The sequence below is a fragment of the Varanus komodoensis genome, unplaced genomic scaffold (assembly GCF_004798865.1).
Source record: "Varanus komodoensis strain SLA01 unplaced genomic scaffold, ASM479886v1 scaffold12, whole genome shotgun sequence".
Taxonomy (NCBI): Eukaryota; Metazoa; Chordata; class Lepidosauria; order Squamata; family Varanidae; genus Varanus; species Varanus komodoensis.
Genome location: NW_025335349.1, coordinates 16,754,282 through 16,775,961, shown reverse-complemented (window position 1 = coordinate 16,775,961; position 21,680 = coordinate 16,754,282). Strand labels below are relative to the sequence as shown.

At 39.8% G+C, this 21,680-nt stretch overlaps 1 protein-coding gene across 1 annotated transcript in view; it reads left to right on the top strand.

The window, feature by feature from the left end:
• Nucleotides 1–738: 738 nt before the first annotated feature.
• Nucleotides 739–21,680, top strand: part of LOC123019048 (nardilysin-like) — a 39,359-nt gene continuing 18,417 nt past the window's right edge. The window contains exons 1-17 of the mRNA XM_044421487.1: nucleotides 739–926; nucleotides 2,440–2,848; nucleotides 5,110–5,191; nucleotides 6,411–6,564; nucleotides 7,335–7,408; nucleotides 8,741–8,836; nucleotides 9,978–10,100; nucleotides 11,222–11,279; nucleotides 12,684–12,757; nucleotides 14,818–14,887; nucleotides 16,019–16,096; nucleotides 16,642–16,762; nucleotides 18,176–18,234; nucleotides 19,315–19,369; nucleotides 19,561–19,665; nucleotides 20,830–20,953; nucleotides 21,337–21,423. Coding sequence (XP_044277422.1) covers nucleotides 739–926; nucleotides 2,440–2,848; nucleotides 5,110–5,191; nucleotides 6,411–6,564; nucleotides 7,335–7,408; nucleotides 8,741–8,836; nucleotides 9,978–10,100; nucleotides 11,222–11,279; nucleotides 12,684–12,757; nucleotides 14,818–14,887; nucleotides 16,019–16,096; nucleotides 16,642–16,762; nucleotides 18,176–18,234; nucleotides 19,315–19,369; nucleotides 19,561–19,665; nucleotides 20,830–20,953; nucleotides 21,337–21,423 — 1,957 coding nt within the window. The remainder of the gene's footprint in view (nucleotides 927–2,439; nucleotides 2,849–5,109; nucleotides 5,192–6,410; nucleotides 6,565–7,334; nucleotides 7,409–8,740; nucleotides 8,837–9,977; nucleotides 10,101–11,221; nucleotides 11,280–12,683; nucleotides 12,758–14,817; nucleotides 14,888–16,018; nucleotides 16,097–16,641; nucleotides 16,763–18,175; nucleotides 18,235–19,314; nucleotides 19,370–19,560; nucleotides 19,666–20,829; nucleotides 20,954–21,336; nucleotides 21,424–21,680) is intronic.

Below are 21,680 nucleotides of genomic sequence, written 5' to 3'. Positions count from 1 at the left end.
TTGAATTTTGCAGTGGAGTTCTCCAGTCAAAATATGACTACAAAAATCCATTTATTAGGGGCAATCATGTATAACATTGATTGTATTTGATTTTTTTTTTCTGCAAGCTATTTTCCTATCAGGCAAAATTGCATACAAAATGCATTTATTAGGAAAAATGTACACACAAATACATATGAGTTTGAAGTAAACTCAAAAAATTCTCAATGTTCAGGACAAACTAGATGTAAAACTTGAGAAAATTATATTTATATTATATTTATATCCTGCCTTTTCCTCTTCCAAGGAACTCAAGGTGGCTTACACAATTCCTGTCCTCCTTTCAGTCTTATCCACACAGGAACAACCATTTTCTTGTAGACATTTTCAAAGTATGAAATGAAGCAAACTTAAAAAATCAAAATTAACAGACTTGTTCGTTCCTTTATTGAAAATAAAGGCTGCAACAAATAATACATAAATGCCAAGATCAATGAAGTTCCGTATTTGCTGAGTCTGTTACTCTTTTTCTTACACCCCAACATGGAATCATGGCTTTTTCCTTTATCTATGTCATAAACAGATGTAAGTCCTGAAGAATCCATACAGGCAATGGGAACTGAGAAAGATTCCATAGTGAAGGAGGGAAGGCTGCTTTTGCTTTAAAAAGATGGAGATTACCACTGTACAACACAGCAGTGGCTAGGCAGGGGGATACAGATTAAGTTAACTTTTGCAAGTCATCTTAGAACCACTATAATGTCTGGAGAGACAAAGCCCCCAGGGACCGGAAACTGCCCAGTCATCCACCCACGGCAGCAGAGAGGGCAGAGATGTCGCAGGCACAGGGCCCAGGAAGATGTTGAGGACAGGAGGAAACACCGACCTAAGAAAAATGTGGGGGACCCAGACATTGTGAAATCCCCCAGTGACCACAAGGAATACAGGTAAATGAAGCTTAAGGGCTGGGCTGGACAACTTTGGAGACTCAATGGACCCATTAATTTGAGGGGCCGCATGTCAACTGTCCAAAGTGGGAGGTCGTTCTGAAGACTGGCATGCTTGTCCAGAGTCAATTCACACCCGTGTGCACATAAACAGCCCATGCAACACATCACATACGCGTACTCAGATGCAGAGATGATGCACAGTGGCTCTGTGTGGTGCTTTGGAAATGCAGGTGGTCCCCCCATGGCCATGGCCCTAGGGACTGTTCAGTAACGCCAGCAACTGCACGGACCCACCTCAGCACAACAGTTTCAGCAGTTTTCATCTGCACAAGAAGCAGCCAGTTGGTGTTTGTTGGAGCAGAATGCTCCCTCGCCTGATTCAGCAGAGCTCTTCAAACAGATTTTACTTGTCTATTCAAGACCAAGCCACCCCAAACAATTTACTCTATAAAAGGAGGCAGTATATCATTGTTAGGAAGTGTAAACCCCCACACTCCCACATACAGAGAGAGAATTATTGTGAGATCGCAGCGAAGCTCAGAAGGCAGCAGGGATTCTGAGAATGCCAAATGGTTACCACCCCTGTTAATGCACAGGGGAGGTGCTCTGTCCCCACGAGCCCTGGCTCCAGTGCACCACTGGACAAACACAGACATGTGTGCACACATTCACAGGGCTCAGCTAGTGCCCTGTAGTTGCTTCACTAGTTGGAACCTTCTTCAGGAGTTTTCTTATGTTCTTGTCCCCTACAGCAGAGGCCCCCAATGTGTTAGGACTAGTCAGTACATTGGAATTGGAAAGGGGTAGTGGGTATTCTTTCTTACTGGCTACTTTGGTGGATATACTCATTCACAAAACATGCTTTTCCCAGAAGGTCAATTTGTGAGTCCAAAGAAAAAATGACTTGCTAACAACCCAGCTACAGAGCTGGTATCTGATCTCCAAATCATGGGAGAAAACCATTCTTTTGAGCCCGAATAGAAAGTGCTGGAGGGTGAAACTTTGTTTTGAAACATGTCACCCTCCCACTTAAAAAATGATAATCTAAAACTGTTTCAATGCCAAGAGAATTGCTTGTAAGCTACATCTCAGAGGACGGCAACAAGGATGATTCAGGGACTGGAGGCAAAGCCCTGTGTGGAAAGATTGAGAGAACTGGGCATGTTCACCCTCAGGAAGAGAAGGCAGAGGGGGATATATAATACTCTCCAAGGTTGTCACAAAGAGGAAGGACAAGATCTCCTCTTGTTCATTCCAGAATGCAGGACATGGAATAATGGAGTTAAGTTAAAAGAAACCAGATTTAGACTGGACACCAGAAAGAATTACTTCGCTGTCAGAGCAGTATGACAATGGAACCTATACATGAGGAAGTTGTAGTGTAACTTAGTGTCCTGCAATAGCAGGGGGTTGGACCTAACCCCTCCAATTCTACTATCATTCTATCAAGCAGGGTACAGAAGAGATTTTAATAGTGTTTTGTCATTGTTAATTTTGTTTTATTTTGCAGGTACCTTAAATTAAAAAATGGCTTGAATGTGCTGTTGATTTCTGACTTGTCTTATGATGACTGCAATTCTTCAGAGGCATCTGAAGAGGAAATAGAGGAAGACAGAATGTCCTCTGGAACAGATGAGGAGGAAATCCCTGAGCCTGAGAAGAACAGCAGTAGTGAGGATGAAGAGTTGAAAGATGGAATTGTAGAAGAATTTGCAGATGACTTTGGGGGTGGAGATGTCAGTGATGAAACTGTTGAAGATGATGACAAAGAAGTTGTTAGTGATCGTGATCCTGTTCGTGATTTTGTTCATGCTCTCAAAGACAATGTTAGTCAGACAAAATATCATGATGATCCTGAAGGTTATGAAGAACTAGTGAAACAAGAAGTTTTAAACAAGATGGGCAGTACAGAAAAACAGGTATGTTACGAAGCCATATGACCATGTACTGATGAGAGAGAGCTTTGCCCCATTGGGATTGGCATTCTCTGGTTTAAATCTGTTAGCTGATTTTAATCTTTCCATTGCTGCTAGGTTTGACTTTGGCTCTTGCTTTGATTTTTTACCATTGTTTTAAACATCAGTAGTGTGTATATTTTACTGTATTTTATGGTTTTTATCGTGGTGGACCACTAGAGAGCTCAGCTATTGGGAGGAATAGAAATGTAATAAATATGCATGTACATTAGATTGCACATATAAACCCCCCTTCTCATAAGATCGCAGGCACAGGTCTTGGGGTATGGACTGTGAGTTTCACAGGGACAAGACTTCCAGGTACAACGCTGAACTTCCATCTCAATGAGCGAAAGCTGCTTTTGTCAACATCTCTCTTGGTACCTGCCAATTTGTTCTTAACTTTGGGGCCCTTGTCCAGCAATGTGTCCGCAGACATCCCTCTTAGTTCCTACCAGGTTCCCTGATTGTATTTTATTTCTTGGGATTTTATAAAAAGTACTTTTGCTTTTAAGTGACAGAATGACCTGTATGTTGCAAAGGGACATGTTTCCTGACCCTCTAGTACCATAGTTATTTGGGCACAGAAGGGTGGCTGCATGTTTTGGTGTTTGGGCTCCATGTCTGCCATGTAGTTAGAATCTTGGCCAAGTCAATTTTCCTTAAAAAGCAATTTGCCTAAGCTTGCCTTCCAGGAAATGAGTATTTTGTGTCCAGCCATGGGCAAGGCAGCTGCCATTTATTGGATGGACAACACCCTCCAATGGCAGCCATTGTGTAAGGGAGCTCATGCGCCACCTCAAAATTCTAAATGGCCACTGATTCTGGAAGGATGGAGATGCAACTAATAACATGTCAGAGAAAAGAGCCCCTGAGGCCAAATGCAGGGCTTCTGCCTTATAAATCAGCACAAGCACTTCAAATAGTGCTCATAAATCAAGAATGGGCTATCATGCCTCATTCTTGCCTTGTCCTTGCTTTCCTTTCCCTCAAAAATAAAGGTGAGAAAATAATGGCTTCTTGCTGTAATTCTGCAGCAAATCACTACGGAAACTTAGAATAGGTATTTTTTTTCCATTCACTCTCTGTAGCTGCTACAGAGGCTGAGAACCCAATTTCACCCCAATTGATTCCATGGCAGTGAGATTGCAGGCTGTGGTGGCTCTGCAGGGGTTTAAATGGGTTCCCAGACTCCCCCAAGTTGTCCACCACTCTCATAAACCTTTTATTTTGCCCACTGTCTCCATAACATCTCAGCATATGTGACTTTCATTGGTTATATAGGAGACACTAGTATCTGAGTACAGGACCTGCTGTGGACTTCGGAGACAGACAACGAGCCTGAGGCTTGGGATGCCCTGTGGACGCATTCACCTGCATGCAGTGGCTAGAGGGACTCCTCTCTGCCTGCTGGCATGCAACTTTTTGCTCTCTCCAAGCCCCAGTTGTGATCCTGGAAAGGCAGCCCGCACAGTTCTTCCCATGCTGGCTATAAGGTCTTGGGGTGGAGTGGGGGTGGTCTCTATAGACCCAGCACCAAGACTGTGGAAGCTCAGAGCTGTCACTCCAACCACTTGGAGGCCCTAGGGTTGCACCCTGACACACTTTAGCCCTGCTTGTATGCAGGTGGATGCTTGCACAGATACTGAGTCTGCAGTGGGGTCTTTTCTAGAGGGATAGAATGGGCTATATGACTTCTGTCTGCAGGTAGGTGGTTGGTGACCACTGCATTTTTAAATTCTTTTATGCATTAAATAGAAATAGTTATGGGAAACTAACACAACAGGGGGAATGCTGGGCTAGAGCTCTTCTCCCTGTTGTACTAGTTTCCTTCCTGCTGTTTTAAGGTTATTTTTTAAAAAAATGGGATAAGAAGAAAATGTTATCTGTGCTCCTGAAATGTGAAGTTATGTGACCTCAGGATTCTTGCCCCATCTTGCCCCAACCAAACCACACCATGAAAAAGAAAAAGAAAAAAATTGAACAGTATTTAAAAAGAGGAAAATTCTGTAGCACTAGTTAGATCTATATTGTATAACCCTATATGTGAATATATAACAGAACATATTATCCTTATTCACAGCAATTGTGTTGTCAAGCAGGTCATCAAAACCTCACAACCTCTTTGCTTGAGATCTGTAGGGAAGGAGAGGCATGAGTGATGGAATTTTGTTTTTTCTTATGATGCAATGCCCATTTTCTCCTTTTCTGTCTTGTCTTTGCAGTCTGCAGCTGCCCTTGCAGTTTGTATTGGCAGTTTCTATGACCCTGATGATTTACCTGGGCTAGCTCATTTTCTGGAGCATAGTATGTAACAGCTTAATTTTCTTACTTTTCCTCAATTCTAAAGAGAGTAAGGGTGGGAGAGAGATAAAATACTGTATCCTTTATTGATTTAGAATGCTGCTATCATTAACACGCTGCTACAGGATCATTTCTTTTTCAGTATTTTCATTTAACATTATAAGCCATTTCATATTTTTCTGTTGAAGCAAAAGAAAATGTGTTGCCAAAGAATTAAGTTATTAATAATGCATCAGGAAACAGTTAATGAACCTTCAGATGTCTCCTCCCAGCATGAGCCAACATGCATGTTAAGATCTTTAGGCTCTGTCCTGTTATGAGGAGGTAGACAGGTCCAACTTGAGGGCATGGTTCCCCTATTCCTAAGCCTTCACCCCCACCACACACACCATTAGCATAAGTGGCCAATCACCTGAGCCCAGAAAGCTTGGCAAAACACACTTTATTCAGTTATAGAAGGCACACCAAATACTCAATAGAACAGAAAGGAATATACCCTGAGTATGGGGCAAACCTATTTGGCCCCATGTGGTTGATTGGCATCCCTCTTTGCTCCAAGGCTCCCTGTAAGTATCCAGGGCAGTTAGTCAGCCATGCGTCATGTCTGAGCCTTTAAAATCTTTCATACCTTGCAAAGTCTAACAACATATTGATCCTTAGATGCACCTTTTTCTTCTGCCGCCATTGCTGTTTCAGCCACAGGCTTATGTGGCTGTGCTCAGGAAGCAACCCACCCTTTAAATTTTCCAGAGAGTTCTGCAGCACTGCGGGCATCTTCAGTGGTAGGTCCCTTCCCAGCCCCAGCTGCTACTGCCAGTTAAGCCCACAAACATGCAAAACAAGGGTCAGTGCTGGTGAAACCAAGGCAAGGATTAGGACCAGAGGGCCTTGCCACGGTGGGAGGTGCTGGCTCTGGATACTAGCGGAATCTCTTCTTAGCGGCTGAGCCATTAATCTCCATTGAAGGTCTGCTATGGTCCAGCACTGCAGGTGTATATAGACCAGAAAAAAGCTCTTCCTTGCTTAAAGGTGCAATCGCTTTAGGTGCAGAGTGGTCCTATACCACCAGAGCTTTTTAAAGGAATCCATGCATGCATTGGGTTTGAGAAATTAAGAAGCCCATGAACATATGTCCCATGTGTGTATCGGGCATCTGGGGACCTCTGGAATGGGACCCGTATCTGCTAGTCAATCATACCAATCTTTTAATTTTCCTCCCCAGTGGTATTTATGGGTAGCAAGAAATACCCAGATGAGAATGGGTTTGATACATTCTTAAAGAAGCATGGAGGCTCTGACAATGCATCGACTGATGCAGAGCGAACAGTCTTTCAGTTTGATATTCAGAAGAAATATTTTAAAGAAGCCCTTGACAGGTAACCTTGCAGCACAAAACCAAATCTCTGGTTGGTTTACAGAAGGTGATCTTGGCTAATAGGTGGGATAGAAATTTAATGAATGAATGAATGAATGAATGAATGAATGAATGAATGAATGACTAGCAAAAGAGAAATCAGCCCAATGAGCCAAATATATTGACTAAGTTCTTTACTTTTGCAGTTTGCAGCATGCACACATTTGAACAATACACAGAAGATAAATACATGCATTTCAAAATGCATGCAAACATGCTTTATCGCATGCATCCAAAAACGTACAGTGTGTTTCTAAAATGAGAACATGGATGTGTACATCATGAAAAAATGTGTATGAATTTCCATTCAGCTTTTTTAAAAATTAAGCTATTACATAAAGTGGACAGAACAAGCCTTAAGTTAAAAAATGTGATCTGTCGGTCCCAGTCCCCGACAGCTATTCATGTGCTTTCCTTGGAGGGAATGTTTAGGAATTTCTCTAGAAGACAAAAGAAAGTAATACCACAAAAGACCATATGAATAACTTCCTCGGGCTCAGTTCTCACCTATATATCTAAGTAAAGCTCAGGAAGGGTATTAATGAAAGCTTGTTAGTTATTCATATGGTTTTCAGGATTTCCTGTTCAAGAAGTGTTGAAGCTAGTTGGGTCCATTACTTCTTGCTTGTGAGTATCTTGAGCTTAAAGGAGGGGGAGGGACCCTATAGATACATTTCTGAAAATCAAACATTGTTCAACATATTCAACTTTTCAGTTCTGTTCTTCTTGCAGATGGGCACAATTCTTCATTCACCCACTGATGATAAAGGACGCAATTGACAGGGAAGTGGAAGCCGTGGACAGTGGTAAAGCAAATTTGATCTATTTGGGGTATTTCTAACACGTCTAATCACTCTACATCTCTGGACAGCTTACGAATGGACTTAATTGAGAGGTTGTGGGTATTACTGCCTTTCTTGTCATTCTAAAGAGTCTTTCTCATAAAGTTTTTTGCATCACATGTGTTTGTTTGTTTGTTTTCCATGCTGCCCGACAGCCATTCTTCCCTTGGTGTTTTGACACAGTTCATAAAACAGTCATTACAATGAAGCCCCATATTATTTTCCAAGATGCTAAAATTTTAAAACAAATTATAAACAGCTAAAATAATAAATGATACAGGCTAGACCTGTGAAATTTGGATGACCTATACTTGATGTAACAATTTATAAAAAGTAACATTTAGATACAGTGGCCAAAATCCAAATGTTTAAGCATACTTAAGACTTTCTAAATCAGTGGCTTTAAATGTGTTTAACTTTGTGTTGGATGGTGTTCAATAAATTCTGAGAGTGTAATTTTATCAATTCCCAAAGCATCCCAAACTTGATCACTTAAGTGTAAAACTACAGTTATACACATTTCTTCAGGAAATAAATAACATTGAATTTAGTGGGTCATAATGATGAATACATATGTTTAGTATTGGGCAATAGACCACTTTAAAATGTAGAAATATAATCACTTTTGTGTGATTTTTGTGTATTAATTGTGATGGTGACATGGATGACAAGTTAATATTGGGGAGAGGCAGAAGAAACTTACGTCTTCCTATATTTAACTCTAGTTTTTTTAAGGTTACTAAGCTTTACAAAGTTCCCAAGATTATTTAGTTTTCTGGCTGCTGTGGCTGTGCTTGATGGTTCCAATGTGGGTGGGATGGTCTATCCACTCTGGGCCTTAATCTGAACATCAAAGGATCTATCCATGGTGCTGAAGCTATTTTGGTGGTTGAGGTTTGGTTCCATGGATAGCTTCTTAGACACTCCAGTTAAAATGCAGAGTGGATGAATTGCCACACTAACATTGGAACTACCAGGCTCCAGTGGGGTTGGGGGAACCTTAAAGCACTTGTGCATCCAGAGTTTTTCTGGCCTAGTCTATATTCTGGGGTCAAATCTTCAAATATCAAACTTTCAATCTGGCTTTGGGAAGGTCCCTGTTTCTTAGGCACAGCCCATCATCAGGAATAATACTGACTCACCTTATAAGTTTGATAAGCATGCAAAGTATTCCAGGACTGCAACCCTAAATATGTCTGTATTTAATAATTATGCTTTTTTCTTGTCTAAAATGACCTTATAATGGAAATGGTACTCTTACATTGTGCCGATTAATGTCCTCTTTAAAACAAACAGAATATCAAATAGCAAGGCCCTCTGATGCAAACAGAAGGGAATTGCTGCTTGGAAGCCTTGCAAAACGAGGACATCCAATGAGAAAATTCTTTTGGGGTAAGTTAAATATACTGATATGCAAAGCATTTTCATTGAGGATACAGTTTAGCAGTATTTGAAGAACTACATGTACTTTTGGTATTTTGCCAATTATTTAAAAATGTTTTGAACCTGTAAAAGTTTTAAATTCTTGATATAGTCACGCATTTTAGCAATATGCATCTTGGGAAAGGGAGGCTCCTTTCCATAAGGTTTATTTTTGCCTTAGCTGGGTTTTAGCCCAGCATGGACCTACAGTAATTATATAATTAGCGCAATGTTCATTTTAATACAGACCAGCCTGATTCATACATTCCAAAATGACATATGACTTGCCATGCTATTGTTTGATTTGATTTTCACACTTCTCTGAATTTTAAAATACAGTTCTCTGATCAAATATGAGTATATAATGAGTACATGAAGAAAACTGAATGCAAACATTAGATAAAATTTAGGGAATACTGGATACAAAAAGGCACACATTGGGAAAATTACTTGCAGAAACAAAAATATCAATTTTAGGGAAATTGCATGCAGAGATATTTATATTAGTGGAAATGTACACAAATTTTGCACAGAAGTTTTGCCCCTGAATACACAAACTGATGCAAAAATGAGATGGAATGAAATAGCATTTCAAAAAAAATTGAAAGCTGTAAAAAATGAATAGACAGATTTGCCCAATGTTAGGGATCATAAAGTTACTTCCTTATGAAAATGTAAAGGAAAAACAATAGTTCAGTGGTATAGAAGAAAGTTCCACGTTCAGTCTTTGGCATCTGTAGATAAGGTGGGAAAATCAGGTGTTTTTGCTCAGTTTAGGTAAATGAACCAGTGGTGTGACTTGGAATAAAGAAAGCTTTCATATGGGAGTGTTCCTTGATCCTACAATAATGCCTCTGGAAGCATCCATGAATGGCTTGGAGGAGTTGGGCTAGTTGGCCAGTAGAAGTTCTCTTTGAATGCCATAGAAATGGAAATGTAGATGAACAAAAGTTGGGTGTTAATATTCAGTTGCTAATTACTGTTGGACTGGTTTAGTTTAAAGGAGAAATGGATCTCAGAAAAATCTTTTATAATTATTTTTCATGATTGAAAAGCTATGGCCAAAAATCCCATTCTTGACTTTGAGATCTCTTCTTAATCAAATTAACAGGTAATGCTGAGACACTTAAACATATTCCAAAAAAGAAAAACATTGACACCTATGCAAGGCTGCGGGATTTCTGGAAACGTTACTACTCAGCCCACTACATGAATCTTGTACTGCAGTCTAGAGGTATTTTAAAAAAAACTTTGCTGAAATGAAACAAATGACCGTAAGTGTAAGAATGAGTGAGTGAGTGAGTGAGTGAAGGAGAGCGAAAATGATGTGTGTGCTCACGTCAGGGGGAACTGAGTCACTGTTGGCAAGAGAGGCTTGTGGGATTGTCCAATACTAAGCAGCTGTGCTGGCAAAATAGCATCCAGGATAAGGTTTGGATAGTGATCAGTGTTGCTGATGAACCTTCTAGATTTTCAGGTACAGCAAATGTGCATAAAGGCACTTATTAAATAAAACTCTATAAAACATTGTGGGTAAGTATGGGGTAAGTATGTATAAATGAATTATATTTGAGGAAGCTCTTTGCAGAAGATGTACACGCTAGGAAAAGTGTAGGCAAAAATGTTCCTAGTAGAGTAAGAATTTTTGTGCGCACGTTGTGATTTGTTCTACTGGATTCACGGGCCCATGCATAGATGGGCCAGCATGAGCTTACAGTCATAGAAATATGAGACAGCAAACAACACTGACACTGGCAGAGTCACCCATCCCTAGCTGGGAGAAGCTGAGTGTAAACTTACAGGGGCATTTTACACAATCAAGTAATCCCTCAGTGATTCAGTTATTGCCTTGGGAACAAATTGCACATTTGAGCTGAAAATGGTTATGAAAGTGACCTACAGGTTGATGCACATCAATGAAATCTGTTTCTGCTTCCAGGTGTGTGTTTTGTACAAGAGGGTGGATTGGAACATTATTCCTATAATACAGGAAATGTATTATGCAGGTGTTTATCTGTGGGCATAAAGTTAGTACAAGATAAGCATGGCTTAAGGATTTTAAATACCACCAGTGAACCTCAAATAGTGTTCACAGCTCTCTCTTTCTCTCTCATTCTCTCGTACACACGCACGCACACGCACACGGTGCATGCCTTGATCACCGTTTGCACATCTGCCAGTATATAACAATTGTCTCTCTGTCACTGTCATAACAGTAGCTGAGAAGGTTGTTAGAAAATAACAGCATGTTAACGCATAATAACTTTTTTACAACAATATTGTCATATTTCATTGCCACCTTACTCTGAATGACTTTGTAACATTTTTAAATATATGTATGTCTTTCCATATTAGACACACTGGACATTTTGGAAAAATGGGTGACAGAAATCTTCTCACAGATTCCAAATAAGTAAGGATTTATTTAAAAGCTGTAAAACTGATATTTTTTTTTTTTTGCAAACTCCAATACATATATCTTATATTCCATTAGAAATATATATTGAATAGAATGTGTTCAAGTGGTAAATGAGTAGTGGTAAATGCATCTTTTTTGACAAGTTGTGATTCGACCTTTTCTCAAAGAGGCACTTATAAGATCTTTGATTTTTAAAAAATCCTTCCTGAACTCCATCATACTGGATCATCTCCAGACAGTATCCAATATTCTATTCTTGGATAAGGTGGTGTAACGTGTGGTGGAGTCTCAACTCCCAGAGTTTCTAATTAGACTGTTTACATAGATCCATTTCAATCTGGCTTCAAGCCTGGTTATAGAATAAAAACTGCTTTTGCTCCATGGTGAACACTTCTACATTGGGAACTGATGGCTCTGCTGGATTTCTGGGAAGCTTTCAATACCATTTACCTTTGGAGGCATTTCTCTAGGATAGGTCCTGAAGCACCATTCTATAATGATTGCAGTCCTCCTTGGCGGGGCAGTTGCAGAAAGACATGGTGGGGAAGTTCTGTTTGGTGCCCTGTGATGTCCCCCAGGGTTGTCTCATCCTCTCATAGATATGAAAATGATGAGAGAAATAGTCTGGAGTTTGGGATTCAGGGCCATCAATGCACTGAAACCATCCAAGTCTGTTTCTCCAGTCCATCTAAATCCAGGGAAAATGTTCTAATTCTGCATTGGTGCCTCATGTCTATCACTGGATGAGGCAAACAAACTGAAGTTTGCCCCAGAGAATATGGAGGTGTCCCTTGTTAGTCAAAAGACAGATCAGAGAATAGGAATTCAATCTGTGCTGGATGTGGTGAAGAGTCAAATTCATAGTTTGGTGTACTCTTAGATTCAGCCCCAAATATCAATGCCCAGCTTCGGCAATAGTCAGGCATACATTTGCACAGCTGAAGTTTGTGTGCCAGTTGTACTATTTTGGAGACGTTTGCTCTCGCCATGGAGGCCCATCTTCAACTATATTCTGTTTGAAGTACCGTAACATATTTTATGTGAACCTTCCTAATGAAAAGCATTCAGGAATTTCGGCTGGTCTAGAATTCTGTGGCCAGACTATCAATTGGGCCTGGTTACAGAGAACAGGTAACTCCATGGCTTCTCTGGTTCCTGGTCTGTTTCCAGGCAGAAATCAATCTATGGATTATAAACTATAAAGCCTTCTTCCATATGGACATACTTGGGTTTTAAGATATTCCAGGAATCATAGAAGTCTCAAATGTGTCCTAGTTGAGAACAGATTCTGGTTTCCTACAACTTTGTACAAAGCAGTTGGGGACAGGAATCTGTGTGCGTTTGATTTTCAAATGATAATCCCAAAAGACTGTACTGTTAATTGTCTGTTTTTTTAAGTGGACTCCCTAGACCAACCTTTGGTCACCTGTTGCAGCCATTTGACACACAAGAATTTCATAGGCTTTATAAAGGTAGGTGAACTTGTCCCTGGTTCTTATATTTTTAGGCTATCTGAATGGGTTGCATATTGAGACTGTTGTTGTTAGTCGCGAAGTCGTGTCTGACCCATCGTGACCCCATGGACAACATTCCTCCAGGCCTTCCTGTCCTCCACCATCCCCTTAAGCTCACGCCAACTGCTTCAGTGACTCCATCTATTCACCTCATCCTCTGCCATCCCCTTCTTCTTTTGCCATCTATTGTTCCCAGCATTAGGCTCTTCTCCAGGGAGTCTTTCCTTCTCTTTAGGTGGACAAAGTATTTAAATTTCAACTTCAGTATCTATATTGAGACTAGTCCTGGCCAAAACCTCACCAGCACTTTCTCATCCTCTTCAGTTCTCTAAGACAGAGGTAGTCATTACCCTGCTTCTTTCACTGGAAAGAGAAATTTCCTAGCATGCAGGGCATCAGTGCTTGCCTTACTGTGCTTGCATGCTCCTCATTTTACAAGTTCCATCCCATACCATGCTTTGCAGCCTCTGGAGTTCTCCTGTTTCCAAGAAAAAGAAAAAAGCCCTGAGGACTTAACCAGAGCTTCCTCCCTTGGGCCTTTCTGGCATTGCAGCCTGCTGAGAGCCTGAAAGTGGAGCAAGCCATTTCTGTTTTTCTTGTATTGCTCTAAAATTCCTTTAGCGAGGACAACAACTCTTCACTCAACTTGCAGGCAATCAGCAGCACTGGAAAGCCCCAAGGGAAGTCCTGGTTAAGTCCTCTAGGGGGTATCCTGGAAACACAAACATCCAAAGAAGCTGCAAAGCACAGAAAGTGATAAATGCTGAAAAGAACACACACACACACCACTCCACCACTTCTTTACATAACTTCTTAAGCCATGAGGCCCTGGACAGTACAGAACTCTTGAAAATGTTCAGGTCTCCTCACATTTTCTGTACGTAGTCTGGGTTTAAATATAGACAATAAATGGTCAAAACTAAATGGTCAAAACTAAATATAGACAATCAGGACCTTCCTAATTCAAACTGTATTAACCCTTTGGCTAATGCAGTACAATGATTAAGTAGAAGAGATATGAGCAAGAAATTCCTGGTTCAGGTCAGCCTTTATTATTTATTTAATAGTTGTATACAGTGCTGTCCAAATTTAAAAATATATTAAAATACATCATGATAAGCATTGCAATACAACTAAAATACATAATAGTTTAACATTGCTATAAAACATTATGAACAATGATAGCAACTTGAAGCCACAAGACGTAATTGCAATCAAAACTGACTTGGATGCAGGCTTACTCAGCAAGGCCTCAGAAATAAAAAAGTAGATCCTTAATTGGTGCTTAAAATACGTTAATTGGTGGCACATCACTGAAACCAGGAGGAAGATCATTCTATAAATTAGGGATCTCCCTGGAGAAGGTTCACTTCCCACTTGCTTCAAGAAACGTCCTGGTTGCAGATCACAGTGCAACCAGAAGACCTCCTCCTCATTGGACACACAGGTGCACAAGGAAGGTCATCTGTCAGGTAACCTGACCTGAAGCCATTCACGACTTTGTATGCAAACAGCATGACCTTATACTTAGGTCAGTAGCTAATTGGTAGTCAGTGAATTTGCATCAACATCAGTGTAACATGTGTATAACCAGGCACTCCATTCGGTATCCTGGATTCCTCATGCTCTTCTGGTTGCAGCTTCTTGCACTTCTGACCATTTTTTGTTACCTGGGGCTGATACAAAGTCCAAACCATGCAGAGAGCAGCAAGCTGGAGAAAGCTATCCTTAGGCAAACCAATATCTCTCAGATTCAGTTTTTTCAATCTGCAATATGGAGTTCATAATATTGATCTGACCTTACAGAGTTGTTCGACACAGAATAATACAACAGGGACTCATAGTTATTTAGAGAAGGCAGAACCTAAAGACTAAGTATAGAAGTACACTGGCATTTGGCAATGCCTTATAACATTTCAAATTAATGTATATTTATTTGCTTTCCTCACTGGCTCTTCTCAAACTTCAAGAGATCCATCTTTCAGGATATTAATATTGATTTATTTCTCCTGCTTCAGTTATTCCAGTGAAAGAAATCCATTCTTTCTGTATCTCTTGGGCTCTTCCTCCACAAGAAAAGAATTATAGGTAAGGAATAGTATGTAAACATGGTTTATTTTATACAGTTCTTAAACATAGATGAGAACCCAACATGCAGTTAAGAACATTGTCCTCCTTTGTCACTTTAGTACCAGGGTGTCAAAGCTCAGGACCATGTGCCTAGTCCGTTTGTTTGTTTATCATCATAGATAGAGAAATACTCCATCTTCTCTTTTAGAACGAGGTGTTAATAACTCAGGAGTCAAGACTATTAGTCCCCCATGTCACAGTACTGATTACCAGACCCGTTTGATCATTTGGCTCAGTGTTCAAGTGATGGCTCCAAGTCACCTTGCAAATTGAAACAATATTTTATAGCCCAAAGGAATGCAACTTGGTGCCTTCCATATGTTTTGCACTACAACATCCATCATTGCCAACACCCTGACTGAAGTGTTGGGACCTGTAGTCCAAAGATCTCAGGGGCACCATGTTGCCAAATGCTTTGTAATTTTCCTTAAATAGGTAAACAAGGGGATACTTGGAAGAGAATATTTTGTTCAGTTCATGTTTTTTAATAAACACATTCCAAAATTCATAAATGTCTTAATAATATAAGATAAAGAATTTGACATTTAAAACACTCAAATGTGAGAGAAACTGGCACAGTCCATCATTCAGGCTTTGAGTGTTAGATGACAAAAGCCTAGCTTTGAATCTTGGTGTATTTTAACCATGATTATGCCTACTTTGACCCTACTGTGATATTGTTTTTTACAGGATGAGGATGATATTTCATTTCTATACTGCCCACAAAAGCTTTTGTGAAGCTCTCTGGGAAGTTCACAAAATTTTAAGTCACCCATCCAGATTTCAACCAGGCCCAACCCTGCTTAGTTTCCAAGATGAGGCAGGACCAGACACTTCAGCTATATGGAAGCTCTAGATTTATTATTATTATTATTATTATTATTATTATTATTATTATTATTATTATTGAGATTTGAGATTTTTGTTTAAACACAGTTGAATGTGAAGAAAGCAAAATTAACAGATATAGCCCTCCACACTTTCTGAGCTACACATGTTAGAGTAGAAGTTCTCATTCTTCAAATGATGGTTGTTATTGTAATTTTAGTGTCTGATATGTAAGATTTTGTTTATTTTTATTTTTTTTAGGATTAAGCCTCTCCACTACATCTCCTGGCTGATAGGGCATGAAGGGAAGGGGAGTGTGCTTTCACTTCTTAGGAAAAAGTATGTGGGGTGTGTGGGTGTGTATGGGGTGGGTGTCCATATTTCATTAAAGAATTCAAGGATAGCATTCCTTGGAGGAACTGATATGCCATAGCTAAATGAAGGGAAATGCTAAAAGTGCAACTGTATGCATGATTAGACAGATTCGTACAACTTCCAGTGTGCTGCAGCAAGTATAGAACTTTTAAGATTTCATCCTGAGGCTGCAACCCTATAACCCTATACTTAATTTGCTGGGAATAAGCCCCTTTGAACTTAGTTTGGTGTAGACATTCAAGATTTTACTGCAAAACAGACCTTATATGTAACAACGGCTCACTTACTAAATCTATCAAAATACTACAAATACATTTACATATTGCCAACACTGCAATACAAATAGGATTTTATAAATATTGCTGGGCATGTGTGATTTAAAGCCACAAACAACCGAGATTCATTTTTCTACTCAGTCCTACACTGAAGTTAAAACAGTTTTTTTTTTTTTTTTTTTTTTTTTAGTCCTGTTCAAGTATTTAACTAATTCTGCTTTAATTTTATAATAGGTTTTGGGCTCTTGCATTGTATGGAGGAAATGGTGAGACAGGATTTGAACAAAATTCCACCTATTCCATCTTCAGCATTTCTGTGACTTTGACAGATGAAGGTTTAGAACATTTCTATGAGGTCAGTTCCCTTTATCGTGGTTATTTCCAGACCTAATGTAGCGCTTTCATAGGAATATGTACTTATACAAGTCAAATTACTCTAACAGGGAACAAAAGTTTAATTGTTTTTCCTAATCCGTGCTTCACTTTTTCTCCCTGTGGCAGATGCACAGACTTCTCCAAGTATAGGATGTATTTGTCCAGGGCTCACAGCAGAAGAATCTGGTGCTAGGTAGAACAGAGAAGTTGGTAGGAGGACGGACATGGTCTCCTATTTCCTTGCTTTGGGGAATAACAGGACTTTGGGGAGGGACTGAATAACATTTAGCCTAGAATGTTTCCCTCAAGACTTGAAAGTACTTATCAATTATTAGGGAATAAGATAAAGGATCTCCTTCAGAACCAATAGTACACTGTCCACAGGATGAATAGTCAGTATCTTTAAACTCTTGCCCACCAACTGGGCTATTGATTATTTTCCAAAAAAAAAAATCTCATGAGACTGCAGAAGAGTCTTGAAGAGGAAGAGGAAGAACAGCAACTTGCTTCTCCTTTTTAGTAGTAAAGATTGGTTTACAGACTTCAGAAGCAAACCACTCTTGTCTGGGAAAAGGAACGTGGGGCAAACTTGTCTGGTTTATGGTGTGTTGAAAGCAGCCATAATTCTCCAAGGACAGTTTCTTATTTATTTATTTATTTATTTATTTATTTATTTATTTATTTATTTAGAGAACTTCTATGCCGCCCCATTCGCCGAAGCCTCAGGGCGGCTCACAATCATAAATAAATAACATAATATAAAACAATATAATTTAACAGTATAACAGTAAAATTTAAGTCGCCCTGGCCAAAGAATAAAATAAATAAATAATAGTAACAATTAAAATAATGTTTGAATAGAAAGGTCTTTGCCTGGCACCGAAAAACAAATAATGACGGCACCAGGCAGACCTCTCTGGGGAGCGCATTCCATAGATTGGGCACCACCACAGAGAAAGCCCTCCTCCGAGTACTTACCCTCCTAATTTCCTTCATGGAGGGTTCCCGGAGAAGGGCCTCTCCTGCTGATCTCAAGGGGCGGGCGGGCATATATGGACGTAAGCACTCCTTCAGGTAACCAGGACCCAAGCCGTTAAGGACCCAAGCCGTTTCTTGCCTTGTTTGTGCTGTTGGCCCATAGTAAGTATGATGTGGTAAGGCCATGTCAACCCAGGAGTGCCACAAAGACATTTGGGTTCTCCCCCGAAAATTGGCAGAGGGATTGGGGAAGGAAACAAACCAACACTGGACAAAACAAACTACAGATTCATTGCTCTTCTCCAAGAAAAACCATGGTTAACAGAACCAATGTGTTAGCAATACAAGTGAATACAGCCATTTTAATGTAGTCAAATGTAGTCTAGCAATAACTGGAGTCATTTCTCATTTTCAGGTTGCTTATCTTATATTCCAGTATTTGAAGATGTTGCAAAAAAATGGACCTGAAAAAAGGTACCCTTTTCCCAAGTTGGGGTAAAATTGTGTTTGTCTTTCCTGTCTTGTTTTTAGTGGAAGTTCTGTCAGTGATAAATAGGAAAACAGAACATCAAAAAAGACATGGGAGAAATACAGAACCATGAAAAAAGGAAACATAAGAAGACCCCCAACTTGTGGAAATGATGCTATCAGGAACTGGCAGGTGCTCAGAGCTCATAGGGCTGGTCTGCATAGGTACATTTCCTGCTTGATGGTAGCAGCATCAATGGATAAGAATCCACCATTTATAACAAAGGTTGTTTTCAAATGGAATCAGTTTGCTTAATCAGCTGAAAATGACCCAGTGTTGCATGAACAAGAAGAGTCAAGGCACATGTGGGGGTGTGCATGTGTTTGTTTCTCTTTGTCATGGAACCATTAAGATTCCCAAGAACCAGATGTTGCCCTTGTGGTGAAATGCAAGATTGCATGCTAGATTTTGCAGATTGTCTCCCTTCTATTGTTTGATAATTACATTATTTGTATGCATATTTGGCTGCAATTGTATATGCATTTGCCTGGAAGTAGTACTACTGAGCTTCTACTTCTGAATAAACATCAATAGACTAGCATTGTTCATCAAGAAATGTTTATCAATAAAATATAATGGTTCCTATATTCATATTTATCGGCTGTTCACAAAGATGAGCAAGTTGTATTGCACTATGGTCATTCTGGATCATTTCAAGGTAGCAAAAGCATTCACTACTATTATGTACACTTCCAGAGATATTATAATTGTAATCAACATTATATACTATGGTCACGAAACAAGAAGGCAATAGATGTTGTTCCCAGTCTCTTGGAATTTACAGCTTTACAAATATATAATAGGTAATATCTGCAGTTTACAAAGCAGCTTGGCTTGAGAGTTTCATATATTCTTCTAATTCCTTCCTACCTAATTTCCCATTCATTTTTCTGTTCAAAGATAGTTTGTCTGTAGAGTTCATAGTTACTGCAAAGAAACTTCATTCATTTAAATATATTGCCTAGAAATTCGGGTTGAGAAGTAAAACTGAAAAAATATCAACAATTTTATTTCCTTTATGGTAGAATATGGGAAGAAATTCAGAAGATTGAAGCCAATGAATTTTGCTTCCAGGAACAGGTATTTTTGTTCAGTATTCCAGTTTTTTTTTTTTTTTTTTGACTGTGGCAATAACAAATTATCAATTTGTAGTATTTTTTGGACTGGAAATCACATGTTCTTTAGTGATCAGAAGTGCCAAGTTTGAAGCACTGCTATCTAAGAGATCTTTCGTTCTACTGATGATTTCCGAATGATGTGATTATTCCCAGATTGATCCACTTGAATATGTAGAAAACATTTGTGAAAATATGCACATCTTTCGCAAGGAGGACCTATTGACAGGGGATCAGCTACTGACTGAGTATAACCCTGAAGTAAGTACTCCCACAGGCACACTTTTTAAAGGAAGGAAGTCTGTAGATACCAATCTAAAATGCTTGCATAACACTTAAAATGAGTCACGATTAACCAGAAAACATAAAAATAAGGGGATCCAGAAAAGCGTGTTCTCAAAATTTGAATCCTGCATGTTTTATGGGATGTCCAGGAAGGAGGTACTCAAGCTCTCTATTTGTCATATAGCTGGAGGTTAATGTTATTCGGTTCTCATTTTGAGAAGAGCTCCAATGAGGCTGCCTTTCACCCTCAGTCTAGAGGATTGTGGATATCCCATGCATGGTGGTCGCAGCTTGGAGACAAAGGTCACCTCAACATTTCTTCCATCATGCAAAGCACTTGGAAGGCCAGTTTCAGCCCTGCAAGTGCTCAGTCTTGGAGTAGGCAGGAAGAGAAGTGAGGTGCCACCAGGATATAACCCTATATAAGTACTCCTTGTACTTCCCAAGTAGAATATACAACCAAGATTAGCTAATATGTGATGAAAACATAAAGCAAAGGCCAAACTGTACCATGGGCCTGAGGAGGCAGTTCTTCATGTTCACAAGTCAGGTGTAGCTAGTTGAAAACAAACTGATATATTCCATGCACAGAAATGGGTTTGGGGGTGAACCTCTGTCAGATTTCCTCAGCTTGGCTTTGTGGACTCAGTCCATCTTCCCCCTGCCTACCGCCTGACTCATTCTGTCCCTGCAGAGCCTTTGCACAAGCACCCAGCAGGAAATGCCTACCATTGCACCTCTTCTCAATGCATAGAAAATTTGTGCAACTACTGCTTGCCAATATTTGGGCAGATATCTTATTTCTGCACAGTGTGTGTGTGTGGGTACAAACTCATTGTTTTGTTTTACAGATACCTTTCTGCTTTGCCTGCATTTCAGGCAAATGCAGACTGTTGAAGGTGGACAGAAAAAGGCATATTTCTTTGAGCAGGATAGAAAATGCTGCCTGGAACAGAGAAGGAAATCCATCCACAGTTTCTGCCACACTCCTCTGCCCACATTTTAGAGCTAATAGTTGCATCATATTTATTTGCAGTCTTTACTAAAAGTATTCATTCTTCTGCCTGTGGCTTTAATATGGAAGGCAGCCTATTAAAAATGAAAATGTCATGTGTCCCCAAAATTCCTTTCTACTGACAGGTCATTGCCAATGCGCTTAGTTACCTCATCCCTCAGAAAGCAAACCTGTTTCTCTTGTCTCCTACCCATCGAGGAAAATGTCACCTGAAGGAAAAATGGTTTGGGTCACTCTACTCTGTATCAGGTAAAGTGATAATTTGATGTATTTACAAGCATATTTTAAAATTGAGCCTTAAAACAAGAAGGAATCTTAATAGGCCTGAATAGAAATGTTAATTAGGCTTTATGAATTGCTAAGGAAAGGTCTCTTCATTTTTCTCCATAGCAATGCTCCTATATAATATGGTATTAAAAGATTTCAGAGCTCCTCCAGTTGGAGGTGGTGTTTCTTGTGGTTTAGAAGGATTTCTGTAGGAAGATAAGGATTATAACTTGAATTTTGGGACATGCTTGATTCAGTGCAATGCCATTGCTGTTAAGCCAGGATAATGCTTGACATGGGTCACTTTTGACTAATGTGTTCATTTGGTGATGTCAGCATAATGTGATGTTTTGTTACATCCACAGAAATTGATGCATCCTGGAGTAAATTGTGGAGCAGTGACTTCGCGTTACATCCAGACTTACACCTGCCTGAAGAAAATAAATATATAGGTCAGTGGTACAAAAGGAGTATTCTGCCCAGCAGTGTGCTTGTTATATGTCAGCAGAGCCATAGGGGTTGCCCCACTCCAGAGAGACGCCATTCCAATCGCACATAGAAAGAGCCACTTTCATAGCCTTCTCATGCTCATCTCTTGAATTGTGTCATGACGAACTTGACTTCTCAGGGATGGGGAACCTTAGGCCCAGAGGCCAGATGTGGTCCAGCTGGTTTTTCAAGAATGCCGCCCAGTTCTCCGTACCACACG